This window comes from Gymnoscopelus braueri (assembly GCF_963280865.1).
Source record: "Gymnoscopelus braueri genome assembly, chromosome: 6".
Lineage (NCBI taxonomy): Eukaryota > Metazoa > Chordata > Actinopteri > Myctophiformes > Myctophidae > Gymnoscopelus > Gymnoscopelus braueri.
The window spans coordinates 21,344,011-21,361,950 of NC_137607.1; the positions used below are offsets into that span (position 1 = coordinate 21,344,011).

At 40.0% G+C, this 17,940-nt stretch overlaps 1 protein-coding gene across 1 annotated transcript; it reads right to left on the minus strand.

The window, feature by feature from the left end:
• Positions 1 to 978: 978 nt before the first annotated feature.
• pde6d (phosphodiesterase 6D, cGMP-specific, rod, delta) lies at positions 979 to 17,240 on the minus strand. The gene is made up of 5 exons (XM_080432020.1): positions 16,957 to 17,240; positions 3,901 to 3,989; positions 3,036 to 3,161; positions 2,337 to 2,442; positions 979 to 2,017 (listed from the first exon to the last, which is right to left on the minus strand). Exons 1-5 carry the CDS (start codon positions 17,007 to 17,009, stop codon positions 1,936 to 1,938), a joined length of 456 nt encoding a protein of 151 aa, XP_080288146.1. The 5' UTR covers positions 17,010 to 17,240; the 3' UTR covers positions 979 to 1,935.
• Positions 17,241 to 17,940: the final 700 nt, after the last annotated feature.

Sequence of the window (17,940 nt, forward strand, 5' to 3'; positions counted from 1 at the left end):
AGCTCGTGCTCATTTGATTTTCCTATTTGTCTCATCTGTTTAAGAAAGTAGGTAGCTGATATATAGGTATACCGGTACTCTTAGTTGCTTGTTTTAGAAGAGAATGCACTTAAGACTTCCGGTGATTAGTAGTTTTCTTGCCTACCTATGTTGAATGCACTTATTGTAAGTTGCTTTGGATAAAAGCGTCTGCTAAATGACCATAATGTAATGTAACAGTACACCAGGACATATCACTACCAGAATTTGGGGGTAGGCTGCAACTCATACATCAACACATGTGAAAGATCTGGACCATCAGAGGAGATGGATAAAACATGTCATACTCAACTCCCTCATTGTAGTGCCGGAACAATGATGAACATAAAGACAAGAAAAGGAGCCGATTATGTGGCATGGTCAGACTGAAAGGTGGGTGTTATGTTGCCTCCCCCACTGGAGTGGTGAAGTGCTGGCAGTAAAGATGATAACATTACCATGGTGATGCTGGAATCAATACATCTCTATGGGTGAGATGGTTAGCACTCGAAAGCATCAGCCAAGTGACCAAGGAGGAGCAGACATTTTCAAGTGAACAGGGATCTACCGAAGATTTGTCCCGTTAAACATCGTCAAGTGTTAACCACTTAAACTGTACAGTATATTTATACAGCTCTATTTACATAAATAGCTCTATAGATATACCAGATAGGGGGTTAAAGGCACCAATTTTTTAAATACTTTTGAGAGTACAAATGCTTTGAGACAAGACAGTGGGACAGACTGCAGAAGGGATGACAGGCAACACACACCCAGATATGTGAAACAAAAACAGCAAGTTGCATCTAGCAGCCTTTTTTCAGGCACCAGGGTCACCCATGTTTATAGAATAACCAAATTCAGGTCCCATGAAAATGTATTTTTTCTTGGACACGAGACACCTTCTGATGGAAGCCCAATAGCACGAGCACACAGAATAATATCAGACACACCATGAAGTTATTAAATAGTGGACAACTTTAATTCATTAATCCTGTAGTATTAAACACTCCTAATTTACAGAACTCAGTTAGCAGCTAAAAAACAAACAAAAAATGTTGACATACACGCTGAGATGATAGGAAACCGAGGTTAAAAATCCAGCAGGGATACACAAAACAGAGCTGCATCCAACAAGCTGTTAACAGGGAATTACATTTAAAGACAAACATTCAATGCCACTGCACTTGACCTTATACTAACAGTTACATTTTAACTGTTGTGTCATTTAATTTCTGTCAACTTTTAAAGCCAAATGTTGGTACACATTTACAAGTCCTAACATGTACATGTACATGTAACAATGACAGCTTGATATTGTTTGCCGACAACTTAGAAAATGTTTAATTCGGCAAACATCAACTTGGGTTTCAGGAATGTGACACCTTGTTGAATGCAGCTAAAAAGGGTGAGGTACTGGGACTGTACTTAACACAAAACATAACATTTAAGAGTTCAAATAAAATGTACAAATCGGTTAATTTACAGAGCACTCTCCAAGGCTGACTTCAGATCAGTGGCAGAATATTTACAGTGGAACAGTCCAACAGGGAGAGGGAAGAGAGTTGATCTGCATACTGGGGCAACAGTGGAGAAAGATTACCTCTTCATCTCTCCCTCTCTCTCTCTACCCTCCTCTTCCCCTCCTCCTTCTCCCTCTTTCCCCCTGCTGTCAGGGATGAGGTTAGAGAGATTGTGAGGATGGGGCAGGGAGAGCAAGGTCTATAAATTATGCAGGTCAAAACAACAATAAGTCAGCAAATTCAAACTTCAGGTGAAAGTGGGAACTGCAATTGGACCAGAATTCAGTTTAATAAAACATGCAGGTCCCACTTCAGCACTCGAATTGTTTGCCTCTGCAAATTGTCTCAACTTGGTAATTTATAGACCACGGCTTGGGGGATTAAGGGTCGGAGGTCAGACGTAGAACAGTCGTACCCTGGAGGTGCTCACATGGAGGTCATCGTCGTAAAAGTTGGTCTCTATGATAACGTTTCCACTGAAATATAGAGGAATAAATGCATTAACTGAAGTATAAAGGAAACCTCAGGGGCTGTCACATTATTGAGATGAACACAATATTACTATGAAATATATCAAAATATTCTTTAACTATCAATAACAAAATTTAAATAGTCAAAATACTATTGGAGAAAATAATACGTATATAATTATCATCTACAGTGTAATAATGATATTAAACAAAGGAAGAAAATATCTTAAGATCATACCATAATAATGGCAAAAATGTCATTCCTAGCATGACAGTGGCATGAATAACAGATAAAATGGTGAGCGTAGCAGTATGGTGGACTTACGTGAGAACGTTGGCTGGCATCATTTGAGATTCTGGAGCTGCTTCTATCAGAGACTGCCATGTATTGGTGGAGTTAGGAATGACAAAGCCAAACTCAAAGAACCATTCTAGATAGAGAAAGAGGGAGAAAGAGAAAACAAGATTTTTTTAATTTGCCACGGCCACGGGTTATAACGTCCACAGTGTGACACGTTTTAGACAGAATTTGGGGAGCTGAATTAACATCTACAAGAACAAATCACATTTGGAAGCAAACACAAGGCACTCGAAGCTGAGAAGAACTGATACAAAGTAAACCCAATGGAGACAGTAGAGTATAATTCCTACACAATACAGTTCTGCAGCTGTATGTTGAGAGAAATGACTGCAAAGCAGAAGGCTCACACGGCGCACAATGCACACAATGAATGTGTGTGCGGCTCACACGGCACACAATGAATGTCCTTTTCCCATAGTTTTCTATTTACCTCTCACGGACTGAGACAACGGCCGTGTTTCGACCTAATAGGTCTTCCTCAGCGTTATCATACTACCTGGACAGTAAAGAACTATGGATGCATGCCTTTTAGGCAATTAGTTGCATTATACCATGTAAAGTCCTCAGTGTTCATTTAACTCTGATTATACAAATGTAACCAAATGGACCCTCAGTTAAAAATGTATAAATAAATAATGAGTTCTTCGGGTGAGCCTTCTGTACCTTCTAGACACTGTCCTTTAAAGAAGACCTTCTGCTCCAGTCTGAACTTTTCTAGTTTCTCTGAAGATGAAAAGTTTAGCTCTCTGGACACTGCTTTACACTTCAGAATCTTCTTAGGAACGCGGGCTGGAGTGGGAGAAAGATACAGGTGGTCACAAGAGGCAAGGAGAAGAGGAAGAAGCAGTAAGCTTCAGAGAAAGCCGAAAAGAAAGGAAAAGTAGCGGACAGGGAGCAAGAAATAAGAAGAGAGAAGAGGTAACATGTAGGATTTAGGAAAGAACAAGCATATGAACTACTGCAAGTGTAAAACAGAGACCCGTTAAAAGTGATGCCTCTCTCATTGTTAACTCTTATTGGTCTTTGATTTGCCAAAGCTGTTTTGCAGGTAGTCAAAGGGAGGAACAGGGGACTTGTTAGCAGAAACCAGAGCAAGGCTCATAACTCCCACATCGACTGTGTGACATGTCCAAAACAAAAATTACGCACTTGATACTGTTAACCACTAGAGGGAGCAATGAGCTGTAGTTTTCAATGTCAAATGCATGATTATTCTGCATGGGGATGTGAACCACTAGAGGGAGCAGTGTCTGAGCTCTAGTTTTCAATGTCAAATGCAATATTAATCACACAGCAATGTCAAGCTCTCCAAAGGGTCTGTGTATCTTCAATTTGAATCCAATGCATAGTCGCCCACTTTTATTTATACTACAAACAAATATATTAAATAATATTTATGAACAATAATAATATAACTAATGCATCAAAATATGGGTTTGAGGTTCAGTCCCTTTTATTCCGTTTACTCTCAACAGACTGTAAATGTGTGCGCAAATCTAGGAGTGTGTGTGTGTGTGTGTGTGTGTACCTTCATGTTCTACTCCTGGTAGAGAAAGGTCCTCGGTTCCCTGCCAAAGCACCTTGCCTGTCTCTGCATCTCTAAGATTCATCCAGTTACTGAGAGAGAAATGCGGTTAAGGAAATAACAAACAAAAAACAAAACAAAAGATGAACAGCAATAGTGCCAACAATAAAAATCTACATTACAGATATGAAAGCACAAAACAAAGATTGGTTTCTGTGCGTATTTACTTAAAACTCAAACATCATCCTGAGGAAGCTGGACAGGTGCTTTAAATCTTCAAGCTCTATCCAAGGGCTAACTGAATTCAGTGTTATAACATGCTTCACTGCAGATAACATACGGTGACCACAAAGACACAACGCCTTATTTCACTGCAGACAGAACTCAACTTTCTAAACAACACAGAATATTTCTAAAGCACCAGTCTCACCCCTTCCAGGTGTATAAAGACCTACATTAGGAACAATCTAGCGGCGTGTTTTGTCTCCATTGGGATTTCATTGTAGAGGTAAACAGAGCTGACGAAGACCTATATATAGCATCTCAGTATGCAGTCTTCTAACACAACTTCATGCTGTGGGCTCCTTATTAAAACTGTGCATTTACATAGCACGGTCAGATTAACTACCAGTATTATCTCTATCCAGCCTCAGATTACAAGCAAAACGGGAGAACAAGGATCAGACCTACAGAAAAAGAACAGCATGAATGTTGAATGTCGTCATCTGTATTGTATTGTATGATCTGGACTATAAACCAATACAGTTTTGAGATGTAATCAAATCAATGTTCTATACAGGTACTGTATGTCTGATGTCCAAAAAGTGTTCCTGGTTATGTTAAGAAATACAATTAAGATCTTAAATTGCCAATTTAAGATATTTAAGAGTCTTAATTAAAGAATGTAAAGTAGTCGATTAGTAAGCTAACAGCAGGGTTGCAAAAAGAAACCTGTGCAGCCTAGAGGATGCACGCTAGTCGTTAGCTGTGTCCTGTCAGCCATCTGTTCCTGACTGCCATGACACAACACATAACGGAAATTGAAACAAAAGAACCTTCAATCACAGACTTGACTACAGGTGGAGGGAGAGTGGGCGCTGCAGAAAATACATTCTAAAAGTAGTTTTGCCATTTAAGCGTATATATTTAAACCTCTACACCAGGGTTCCCCAACCTTTTTGGCCCGAAGGACCCCTTCCAATACCTTTGTGAAAGGTGGAAATGCAACAGGCCAATGGAGGAAAAGGCTATGATAAAGCATGCAGATTGTTCATTCCTTGTGTCAATAATGATCGTCTGGGGCCAGACTGGGAACACAAATTAGGCTGGGAATGTAAATGACAGCGGATGCCTGTTCAAATTCAGTTCAAATGTTTCACATTTGTGGCACCTCCTATGGTCAGAAGTGAAAACACCTTTGAGGTGAGACTCCGCAACATGTGAATTAAGTTTGGAGTTGATCTGTCATTTTATCGTAAAAATAGGCTCCTGACACTAATCTTGGAAGCCATTTACAGCCAGACAAGTATGGAAAAATCACAAAGCTGCTCTTTGTCACATGTAAAGAGTTTACAAAAATATGTTAAATGATATAATTACACGTGGCTCCAGTCTAACAAGTATGAAAGTATGAGTGTATTGCTCCAAGTATGCGGAAGTTGTTACTGTGAGAAAAAAGTGAGAAGACATAAATAATACAAAATGAAGAAAACGTTAGAGTGTGTTTGTTTCCCAGCAAGCCCACAAACTAAAAATATAAAAAGGACCTGAGAGACACTACAGACTGTTCAGTGTTCAGGTCTGGAAGGGTCTCCACTTAGCAGCCCTGTCACACTCAGACACTACTTAGTGTCACACACACCTGAAAAAGACAACCACATCTACAAGCGAGGTAAAAGGGAGTTTCTTGACCACCTGTGATGCTCTCGTCCCCGGCCTAGACTCCCCATCATGGCTTATCCGCACAACAAAAGCCTCCAAGCCCCAGGATGCCGACTTGACATTTTGTCACAGGCATTACTATTTGATGACTAGCAGAGAGGAGAGGGTTAGGCCCTCTGCATTAATGAACACATTGAGAATACTACTACTACCCAAAGGTTTAGGTTTTTGACAAACAAAAGGCTAAACAAAATTAGCCTCAACCACCACTGTTTTACTTGTTACCAAGTAGGGGTAAAATAATGAATAAAATAACTGATTATAATTGAAATGCAATTTTAGTAATCCATTTGATTTAGTGATGTATCATGTAAAAACGTGTAATATATGGCATACAGCTTCTCCAAAATGTGAATGCTTGATTTTGTTGCATTTGTAAAATCGCTGTTAAATGTTTTGACAGCTGAGAAAATGTTATAAATATTAAACAACTTCAAGAAGTTTGTTCAGAAACTTGTGATGAGCCATTGCCACTAAATTGCCATTTTTGAGGGGAAACGTAGCAAAGAAGGGATAAGAGATGTACCACTTGAGTCAACTTATTTATGACACCATGAACTTGAGCTTGGCTAGAAATAACTTTAGCTAAGCTTCAAAGTGAATGGACTGCTGAAGTGTATTCTATTATACTACAACGTCTCTATTGTCTCTTTCTAGAAACGTGCTGGGTTGAACAAACCCTCTAATCCTCTCAAGTCAAACGGAGTCCGATCTCCATTTAAACTCATCCTCCCTCTCATCTGTCACTTCCACATCCATCCCCTCCCCCTCTTGCACTCCCTGCCTTCTAGAATAATCCAAGGAAGCCACCCGGTAGAATGCAATCCTATTCTTACCAGACCAGCTCGATCACCGGTAGAAATGTATCAATGAACTTTGATTGTACTGGGCAGCTCCCAGTGTGATGATATGTACAGTTAATATAATAATAATAATAATAATAATAATAATAAAGCTTTATTTATATAGCACCTTTCGAAACAGTTACAAAGTGCACAGAGATAAAATACACCATACAGTAGGAGACCACAAAAATAGAAAAAATAAATATGAAAACATAAAAAGAAAAAAAGAAAAAGAAAAAAAATGCAGCAATACAGTATAGGACACAATGGGTAAAAGTCTTTAGGTAATAAAAGCGACTCTATATAAGTGGGTTTTCAGGAGGGATTTGAACCGGGCCACAGACTCTGCAAGCCTGCTCTGGTTTATATGGCTCGAGTAGGTCGGAGATGTATGAAGGGGCCAGACCAGAGATGGCCTTAAAAGGTAATTAATACAATTTTAAAATCAATTCTGAAAGTGATTGGGAGCCAATGTAGGGATGCTAGAATTTGTCCTTTTTGTTTATGTTGCGGCCCTTAGACCCCTAGATAAAGGGTCGTAACATAATTGGGGGCTCGTCCTAAAAAGTTAGTTTACAGTTGTGATAGATTTGTTTTTTCTTTTGGTTATACTGATTCGGTTTGTAATTTGTTCTGATTTGTTTTGTCTCGGGTTGGCAAGTTTGTATTGTGGGTGATAAGTTTGCGAAGATTCCCACCCTTAGTATTAGGTTTTTCATTGCACTAAAGCACCTTTGTTGCTGTTCACTAATAATGTCTCTACTATCTCTGCACTGCAGGCGGAGGGAAGGACTGGTGTGTCACAACAATTGTCGGAGAAGGGTATTCTGGTGGCTCCGGGCGAGAAACCTTCACCTGCTACCACGGTAAGTGCGTCTGTGGGTTTAGGAGAGGACGTGAAGGCGAGGGCTGTCCTCCCTAACCCACAGCGACCATGGGGAGGGAGGGGACGCTCTCGTGCCCCATGTTTGAGCACAAGTCCGTGGGGAGGGGTGGGTTCTCATTTGTGCTGGGGGGGACTCAGGGGAGTTAAAGGAGAATTTTTAGGATTTTTAGGATGAATGGTACAGTAACTCCATCCTGGGTCCGCCACAGCTTAAAACGTGCGCGGATAGGCCTTGCGTTAGATCACATATTTTAATAGTTTATTTTTTTATTTTTTTTGACGTTCATAGTGACAGAACACTAAAAAAAAAAACATAAGTAAAAAAAAACATAAATAAACATAAGAAGACATAAGAAGAGATTGAAATCTCGTCTAGCGAGACTTAGATTTTTTTTTTTTTTTTTTTTTGCTGCATAGTGTTCTGTCACTATGAACGTCAGATCTAAAAAAAAAAAAAAAAAAAAGCTATTAAAATATGCGATCAAGCGCGCAAGGCCTATCCGCGCACGTTTTAAGCTGTGGCGGACCCGGGATGGAGTTATGACATTTTTCTACTGTACCATTCATCCTAAGATATCATAACATAATAGAAAAGGTAAGAAAAACGTAGTCCAAAATTCTCCTTTAAGCTTGCCCTCACCTCTGAGAGGTGGTGCTCCAATCAAGGAGTTAAGGTTAGAGCTGACAGGGTGTACCTGCCCCCTTGGCTTAACACTGCCACTTATAACCCTTGGCTTAAAAGCATATTGCTTAAGTGACACCTTAGATCAATCAGAGGTTAATTTGTTAAGTATTACCTGTTCGGGGTATTTGGCTGCTTTTGCAGTATAAATTGGTGGTGGGGAAGGCTGCGCAAACTTATGATGCGTTTCTGGGTAAATCTGCCAACAAAATAGTTCGAATGAGCAAAAGGGGGGTAAATGTGGGCCCATATTGTGATTTTGGTGTGTTAATTACTTGTGTATTATCCTTGTGTTAAGGCCTTCTGATTAGCTCCTGTCATGTTTGCTGGGGAGGGCTCACATGACAGGTGAACCTTCGTGTCCTTCAGTAGTCGTGTATCCGACTGTTCCCTTAGTTTCCCTATTCCCACTTGAAACCCTTTGTGGCCTTTTCCTCCCCTTCGTGTGTGCTTAGTGCCTGTTTGCTCATTTGTGTTGTGTGAATACGTTAACGTCAAAATGTTTTTGTCCATATTGAGTATTCTACCCTCACGTACTAATTTGAATTGGTTGTCATTATATTGATTCTGGTCAATTTGTGGTATTTTGTTATAACCCCAAGTACTAATTTGAATGTTTTTTGATAATCCTTTAATTGTATTCTGAAACTGGTCGAGCATATCCAGACATTAAAATATGAGATTCGAGAAGTTGTGTTATTCTGTCAGACATCTGTCTGGTTTGGCCCTATTCCTAACCCTTCTAGGGAAAACTTCTTAGGGAAGAAGTTTTTTTTTTTTAGGAAGGGGGGTGTTACGGCCAACCGTATTTCATTCTGTATTAGTTAATTTCGTTAGATATATTATAGTATTTGTGTGTTGCATTTGTATTCTTTCATTCCTGTTTCTGAGGTGGAAAATTGGTAGTCTGCTGGGTGCTGCTGATTGCCAAATGTCTGATGGCTGTGGGGAATAGTCCCTGCCACTGATTCGCTGGTTCACTAATGATCATGGCTGCTGATTGGGCGTGGCCACTTCTGCTCCTCTATAAAGCCTCAGTTGGAATTCATTGCTGCAGAGGACTGTCAGCTTAACAGCAGCAGAGAATCCATCCCTCTGTTCTCTCACCCAAACCAACCTTGTTTGTATTTCTTTAGGAAAGACTAGAGACCCTTTGATTCTTTGTCTTATGTTTTGATTGAGTGTGTTAAGTCTAGTTGTATTATGTTATAGGTTAGGCTTAGGCATCTAAAGTTTATCTATATTTTTGTAACTCTTTATACTTTGTGTTTGTAATAAATATATATTCAGTTTTAAATCCTTTGTCCTCTTGCATTTTATGTTGCTTCCCCTAACCCTAGACTAGGGGTCGTAACATATGGTCAGTGCCCAGTTACCTGTCAAACTACTTCTCTAGAGAGAGTGATGCCCATGGGCATAACGCCAGAAGGAAATCATCATATCTCGTTCCCCCCAAATCCGGCTCAAACATGGGTAAAAAATGTATTCTACTATGCTGCTGTATAGGCTCAGGGATTGATTGATCATGCCTGAGAGGGGAGGGGACACAGGATGATGACGTAAAACGGTGTGCGACTGTATTGTTGTTCTGGCGGGTTGACGTCTGGTGTGAAATTTATAATAAATGGAGTAGCTTCTGCTGGCGCTCCAAAGAGAGAAGTTCCTTGGTTTCTGTCCTTATAAAGAGAGTCTAAAGCCTACACCTATATGCCCTTACAGCCTTGGACTCTACACTGCCACCAAAATGTGGAATGACCTACCAAAAAGACAAGGTTCTCGACTCCCTACCCAAACCTAACCTAAAAGGTCCTGTTCTCAAAATAAAAGTGGACATAGCTTATCTTAGATTTTTAGCTAGCCTATAACCATTATTTTATACTTTGGGGTATTCAAAAATAGCAAATATACAAGCTCAGCCTGTAGATCTGCAATTATTTAGAAAAATTGTGAAAATGTGTGAATATATGTTTTAAAGCGAAAATTTTAACTCACATCTTTACTCCTGGGGATTCTACAAATGTCTTCTAAATCCTAATGTTGCTATAATATCAGTGGTTCTCAAACTTTTTTCATGTCAAGGAACATTTCTGGGTTATCCTTTTAGAATAACCTTTGTCTGTACTACCTGTATTGTTAATACTCTTGTTAATAAAGTATTCAATCAATCAATCAAATGTCAATCCTGTGTCAGACGATAAGAGATGAGCCCACACTGCTTTTTCCATGCAGGAAGAGTACCCATCTAGTACTACTAATACAGTAGTCTAGGTCTACATTATACCTTAAAAAAGGAGTAGTTCACCCAAAACATTACTTATTTTCTATCAATTACACACTCCACGAAGCCTTGAATTCATGGAGATTTTTTAGTTTTTGTCGCATTCCTGAGCGAATAATTTGAGACTCAATTGACCTGCATTTGAGTCTCCTACCGGAGACTCCACCGGTCATCAGATTATTGGCTCAGGAATCCGACAAAAACAAAAACATGAATTCAAGGCTTCATGGGGTGTGTAATTGATAGAAAATAAGTAATGTTTGGGGTGAACAACTCCTTTAAAAAGGGGCTCTGTGCTCACATTAGACATCAGAATATGTGTTCTTGTTATGTGAGTTGTTACATTGTTTGTGGAAAAAACGTTCTTTAAAGCGATCTGTAACTAGAGCGACTGGTGGAAAGTCTGAGAAGATTACCCAAGTGATGTCACTTGGGTAATATGAGCAATATACTCTGTGCCTAACCCAGTTACCAAACCATACCCATTTCTGCTTCTGGTTCAGTTTCCCATAGATTCGGCAGCAGATTTAAACCAGACATACATATGAATGGCATATGTGTATCCGGTTTAAATCTGTCGCTGCGCGAATCAAACAAAGCTACAGGAAACTGAACCGTAAACGGGTATGCCACCTTCAATCAATTATTAAATAAACTACATTTACTGTATGTAGAGCCCACCAACTTTGTAACGGTGAAATACTACAGTACGGTAACCACTTCTTTTCTAAACCACACATGTCCATCCTTTAACATTTTCTCTCATATGACAATCTACGTATGTAAGGCATAGATAATGGGCAATTTGTTCACATTTTGCAATGGACTGGGAGGGCAGATGAACCCTTTACTTTTCTCTGCAACTGAAAATCTAGAAATAAAAGGCAGAGGGATGTAGTCATTTGTGCTGACAATGGGGAAAGAGCATCTCTCCTCAAATCCCATTCTTTATAACATGCCACTGCAGCATGACAAGTGACAAATATCTGACAAAGAGAAAGTCGTAGTCTACCTGAATCTGGTTGGCTATTGCTAAGAACATGTCCTCACTTACATCAACCAGGCTGAGGAGTCCCAGGTGGAGGGAAGGGCACGCACGCACACACACACACACACACACACACACACACACACGTTAATGAGTCCCCAGCGAGTAGCTTCTGTCACCTTTCAGTCTGTATTCATTTTTAAAGAGACGCTGAGGATTGCAAAATACTGACAGCTGCCTACCTCGCCAGACTCCAACCCTAACCTACTCAACACAAACCGAAAAGTATTTTTTGGCTATGACTGCTTGCCCCACGCCGGATGACGAGCAATATAGCTGTATGGAAAATCAAGTCAAACCTGGCTTCCTTCAGACAGACAAGACCAGACCTTTTATTGATCCCGCGGGGAAATTCAGTTGCTAAAGGCAACATGGCAGTTAAGATACAGTTACAGGGCAAGAAAAAGTACTGTAGCTACAGTACACCAGGGTAAAATACATCACATTCAACACCATCAATAATTGACAAAATATAAAATTCTCATTGAAAAACAGATCGTTCATACTTCACCAACGACACCATCTTTCTCACATCATCATCCTGAGCAATGACTGCAATTACTGCAATTTTAAATCATCATCATTACAATTACCATCATCACTTCACCAACCGTGACACAGCATTCAACCAAAAACACAGTAACAGTTGGAATCACACCACCTTGTTCATTTGAAAGTGGTACGGAAAGCACAGAGCATCAATGGATGGATGTGAGCTTCCCTCCATCAACAGTAGTATACAACCGACTGCGTGTCAGTAAAGCCCACAGGACCCCAGCCAGACTAACCATGGACTGTTTCAGCTGCTACTGTTACAGCACCCTCATGGTGGCTCGGACAGCTTTTTCCACCTGGCAGGCGACCAGGCTTGTGAACAACGGACACGGCATGTTGCCTGTGTCACTCACACTCAAACACAGAGCTGTGCATACATAAATCACACTCAAACTACATAAACATTATATGCACATTAAAGCAGAATCTTAACACCCACAACACCTTGCACGCACCTCACACGCAACTCACACACTGTAACTATTGTTAGGCTGTGGCCCCTGAACTGGTACTGGCACCCATCTTCTACAAGCTCAGAATCCAGAAACCTCATTGGCTAACTGCCAGCTAAACCAACCGTAGAAATGTACCCTGATCTTAACCGCAACAAACCCATGCCTAAATGAAACCATCTGTGATGCAATACCTAAACACAACCCTTTCTACCTGAATTTAGGCGGCCTCTGCTAGCCTCTGGCTGTACGCGAATTGCATCCTGGGTAGGATAGATGGATGGACAGATAAGACTAGACAGCACCTAACAAAGGCAGCACCTCATCCCCCAACACGTGGCACTCAGTTGACACACACTTATATTCAAAGGACCACAAAAGGGCATAAGCTCGCAAGCTTTATTGAATTTTATCCTTTTGACAGATATGTGCAAATATGTCTATATGCATTTTGTCAATAAAGATGTCAATCAATCAAAAACATGACACTGTTCGATTATTGCATTATATGTTTTGTACTATTTTTTCATATAATTTCTATTTTTCGATTTTATTGCTATTTTTCCTTGTTGCTGCAATGTTGAGAAGCTGAAAAAGACTTTTACAATCTTCATCATTCAATGCTTGTTTGCCCCTCTGGCATCTGGCATTTTGTTTTAAAATACAAAATGACTTTCCTTTTTGGTCATGGGTGGTATGGCCGACTTTAAGGGATTAATAACAATTGTATAGAGACCTCTTAGAGGCTGGTTGGCTTGAATATACAGTATAGCAGTTTTGGAGGTAGCGTGATAACATGCGATGTGGGTAGATGATGAGTACCAACCCAAACGGTGCTGCACTGTACAGCCAGCAGCATTAATATTAGCCATAGCAGTGTGTAGCAACATCATGAACACCCACTGTTATCATTAGCCTTAGCCAGAAAATCCCTGCCCCAGTAAATCATGGATTTAGGAATTAGGGGGCCAGGCTTCATGCAGGAAGGTCACACACACCCTCACATAGATGTCGGTCTTACAAGTTATCCTACAATTTGAGTGATAAGGAACAGAGAAGCTGGCAGGTAAGCAGATAAGCAATAGACAGTAAGGTTTAGTGTTTAGGAGAGGATTGAGAGTAGAAAGGTTGTGTGAAATGCAATAGGGGATAGGCACCCTAGAACAGAATGGTTGCAGCAAAATGATGTCTAAATGAATGTATATATATATATATTTAGAATGGGTTTGACAGACACAGGTGTTAAAACAGTTGTAAAGTTGTCTAGTCATTCTCTTGTACAGGACAGGATTAATATAACCTTAGCTGTAGCAATGATAGTAGCAATAGGCTGCAGTGCAGGTGTGCTGTTTATTCTAGAGGGTATTACTGAGGCTATTTCAGTCTCCTGCGTGGTTATGTAAGGAGACAGTAGGGAGGAGGAAGAGGTGGAGGAGGTGAAAAGGAAAAAAGGAACATAAACATAACTTGCTGTCCTTTAACTCTTCCATTGGGGCTGGGCTTAACCCTTCTCTCCTTATATACACCTCCCGGATAAAAGGATTTATTCAATAGAGGGGTGGGGGGCAGTGGGCTATAGAAGTTAACGCTGCAGACCGTAATTAGTTTCAGCCATCCACCTTTGCAAGCAACCATACAGTCATCCGAAAATCGAATCTAATAAATTATCACTTTAAAGACAAAGCTTGTATATAAAGGATGAATAAAAATGTTATGGTACAGCTTTGGAAGCGTCCACCTGAACAGTCCAAAAAATGCTAGAAAATGTTAGTGCTAACCTAAATGCAGCTCTCTAGGTCGTCCTCGGATATTTTTCGGGACATCACTGGATTTGGGCCAACGGCTGATTTTGACTATCACTGTGAGAAAGTCACCTTCTGCACAGCTAGGCCAGTCACAAACAATTATTACATAATCGCTTAATCGCAATTGTTTTGCATAAGCATCATAATCGTTTCCATCTTGAAAAATGTTTATACATTTTCAGAATTAGTGGAAAAAGCAGATCTACAAGCTCACATCATGTCACGATGTGACACGCTATGAGCTTGTAGAAGGGGTTTTCCACTATTGTTTAACACATTTTGAGTATTAAATTATTAAATATGGCCTATTTTGGTCATGGTGCATTATTTATTTTGGTTATTGGTATTTGTCATTGTCAGTCATTTCTCTGCATGTTTAAGTTATTTGTCATATCCACCCTGTGCAATTTTTGTTTACAAAGCCTAAAAACTGAAATATAATTGTATGTTCCAATGTTCAATGGAAAAACACAATTATATCGTTAATCACAATTATAGGTAGGGTAAGTGATATGTTTTTGTTAAAATAAGTGTTAAATTGCTCTATATTCGGATAGTTATAGAGTGTTTGTTCAGTAACAGGAGTCTCCTTGTCTCTCCAGCTCTTTGGTAAACAGTTTTATCCAAACAGGAGAAAGAACTCACACAGGATACAGCTAAGGTGAATTTGGAAAATGAGCAGACAAAACAGGAACAGTAACACTATAATATTTAAGCTGATAAATGGGTAATCCTCCTGATTGGCTGAAAATGTGCAACCCACCTGAAAATGTATTTTCTGTCTATTAAGCTGGAGACAGGGAGACCCCTGTTACTGAACAAACACTCTATAGCAATGATTACTATCAGAATTTTGTGCTTTAACCTTTTTTTAAATATACTTAGTTTTCACCATAAAATATCACTTACCCTGAAGTACCGTTAATCGTCAAGTAGGTAAGTAATGAATTGTGACAGGCTAGCCCTAGTGCTGCACAGCACTTAGGAACCAAATTATCCATCTTTCTACAGGCTTCATCTCCTGACATCCTCATTAGCTGATCTGGCATGCATCAGTGATTTGAGCAGAGCACAGTCTGTCTCTTTTTAAACAATTACAGACATCAGTGCTGTCCAACTATAATAGGATCCTAGCCTTGATACAAGACCATACCTTGTCATTATGACCGATGACCGTCTTGATCCAAGGCTAATAGGATCCATGCAAGGGTCGGGCACTCAAACCTTTTTCAGCAATTACCCAGAAATATTGATACATGTTTTCACAAACATTTGCTCTCCTTCAGGCAAACGAATGTGTTTGTATATTTTCCAAGGCACACAGCCTGCTCTTACACGTACATAACAAAATGCATAACACATGCAGTAAACAATAATGGTTAATATCAGACAATTATTCATTTTCACAAGTAACTCAATGCAGGTATGTTTATGTAAATTCGTGCACCACTGACCACTATTTAATTTGGCTTAGCTGTCACGTTACCTCACAGTTGTTTGACATCAGTTAAATATGATGCATAAAGCATTTTAGTGAGGAGGTAGACCAGATACATGACTGTCATATCATGACAGTCATGGATGAACTTCAACCTGGTGTTTGCACTTTCTCCATTTACGGCCCGTACATCTACATAAACGTTCAGATTTCAAATATAAAGTGCTTACCCCTTGGCCACGGATGTTACAATAATGTACGGGTTATCAGCAGTACCAGTATCTTCCATATTGTTCAATAAAAAACATTTTAATTCGATCGGTGGCCATTTTCTTGGTATTTCCTCCACAAGCTTTCGCGCGACCCTATCGGTTGGGAGATGTATGGCACTCTGATACATTATAACTCTTATGAGAAAATGGCCACCAATCGGATTAAAATGCTTTTTAATGAACAATACGGAACATAAAGGGTACTTCTGAGGGCCCGTACATAATTGTAACATCCGTGGCCATGATGTAAGCACTTTATATTTGAAATCTGAACGTTTATGTAGATGTACGGGCCAAAAAGGGAGAAAGTGCAAACAGCAGGTTGAAGTTCATCCATGACGGTCGAGACAGACGACGGTCGTGTATCCATGGCTAGTGAGGAGGCTACAATGTATCCTCCTGCAACTTTCCACTTGGATGCTTTGCAATGAAAACAGTGTAATCTCGCGTTATAGCCTCCGTCCCATAAAACTCTATATCGTTGGGACGGGGGTCTGACTGACTGCTAGGTTCCGCGAGATTACATTATAGTCATGCACTTACATTATTAGCAACTAGTAGGCAAGGCCTGGCACGTTAAGTGGCGCCAAATTATATATTTCAAAATAATGAACCATACGAGTAACATGAGTCAATCCAGACGGATGTCAAATGTCTGCTATAGAGCTATCAAACGACATGTGAACGGATCATTATTTCAGAGAGTAACGGTTATAACGCCAGCTAGCAACCGTTAGCTCAGAAAGCTATGCGTGTGTGTGCAACGAGCTGCCTTTTGGCTGGTCAGTAACACACCCGGGCACTTATTATCATTAATACTACACAACTAACATTGAAGAACCACAGCAAAAGGATACAGTTTAAAGCCCTTCAGAATATCCTTGGCCCTGACGTCCTCTTCTGAAGACATGTCGGATAAATCTTCACTTTTCCTGGGGTGGAGAGAAAACAAGGAGCCACCAAAAAGGTGATGTTGACTTGCAAACTGGCAAGGGATCTACTGGATCTAATGGGCATATGTTCCCGTAAACAGCATGCAGTCCGCGGACTATGCAGCCCACACAATATGTTGACTTGTAGGATTGTATCCAGGTTTAATCTGACGGGCAGCTCAACTGATCCGATAATAAACCAAGCTAAGCTAAATAGCATCAGCTGCTACTTGAATGGCAGCTGTGTTGACCATGCAGAGACGCCGCACGGGTCGCAGACAGCCAATCACGGAGGCCGAGGGGCGGGACCAAACTGCATGGGGACGCGTCACCAGGGGCAACGGCGTGCAAGCGCATGCGCGTGCCAGTGGTGGAAAGTAACCAAGTACATGTACTCAAGGGATACAGGATAGGTGGGCACTAGGGAACTCTGGGCACCTCGATGTAAAATTGGCTATTTGGTCTAAAATGTAAAAAATATATATATGTTTGAAAAATGGTCTTAAGTAATGATGTGAACATGCACGAATAAGCACGATACATCATTATCAAACTTAATGTTATCCTTCAACTTCTTGTTTATGCACCAACATGACTGGATATACAGGTTTTGTAGCAATTGTAGAAATGTTAGACCTTAATTGTCAAATGTTTAAGCATGTTCTAATCATGTATAGCCTACTTTACTTTACTTAAAAACATTTTCCAAATATATATATATATATATATATATATATATATATTTTTTTTACATAGCCAATTTTACCTCGAGGTGCCCACTCTTCCTTGGTGCCCACCTCTCCTGTAACCTACTCAAGTACTGTACTTAAGTACAATTTTGAGGTATTTTTTTTAACGTTACTGGAGTATTTACAATTTTCTGTACTTTTACTTCTACTCCATCTCAGA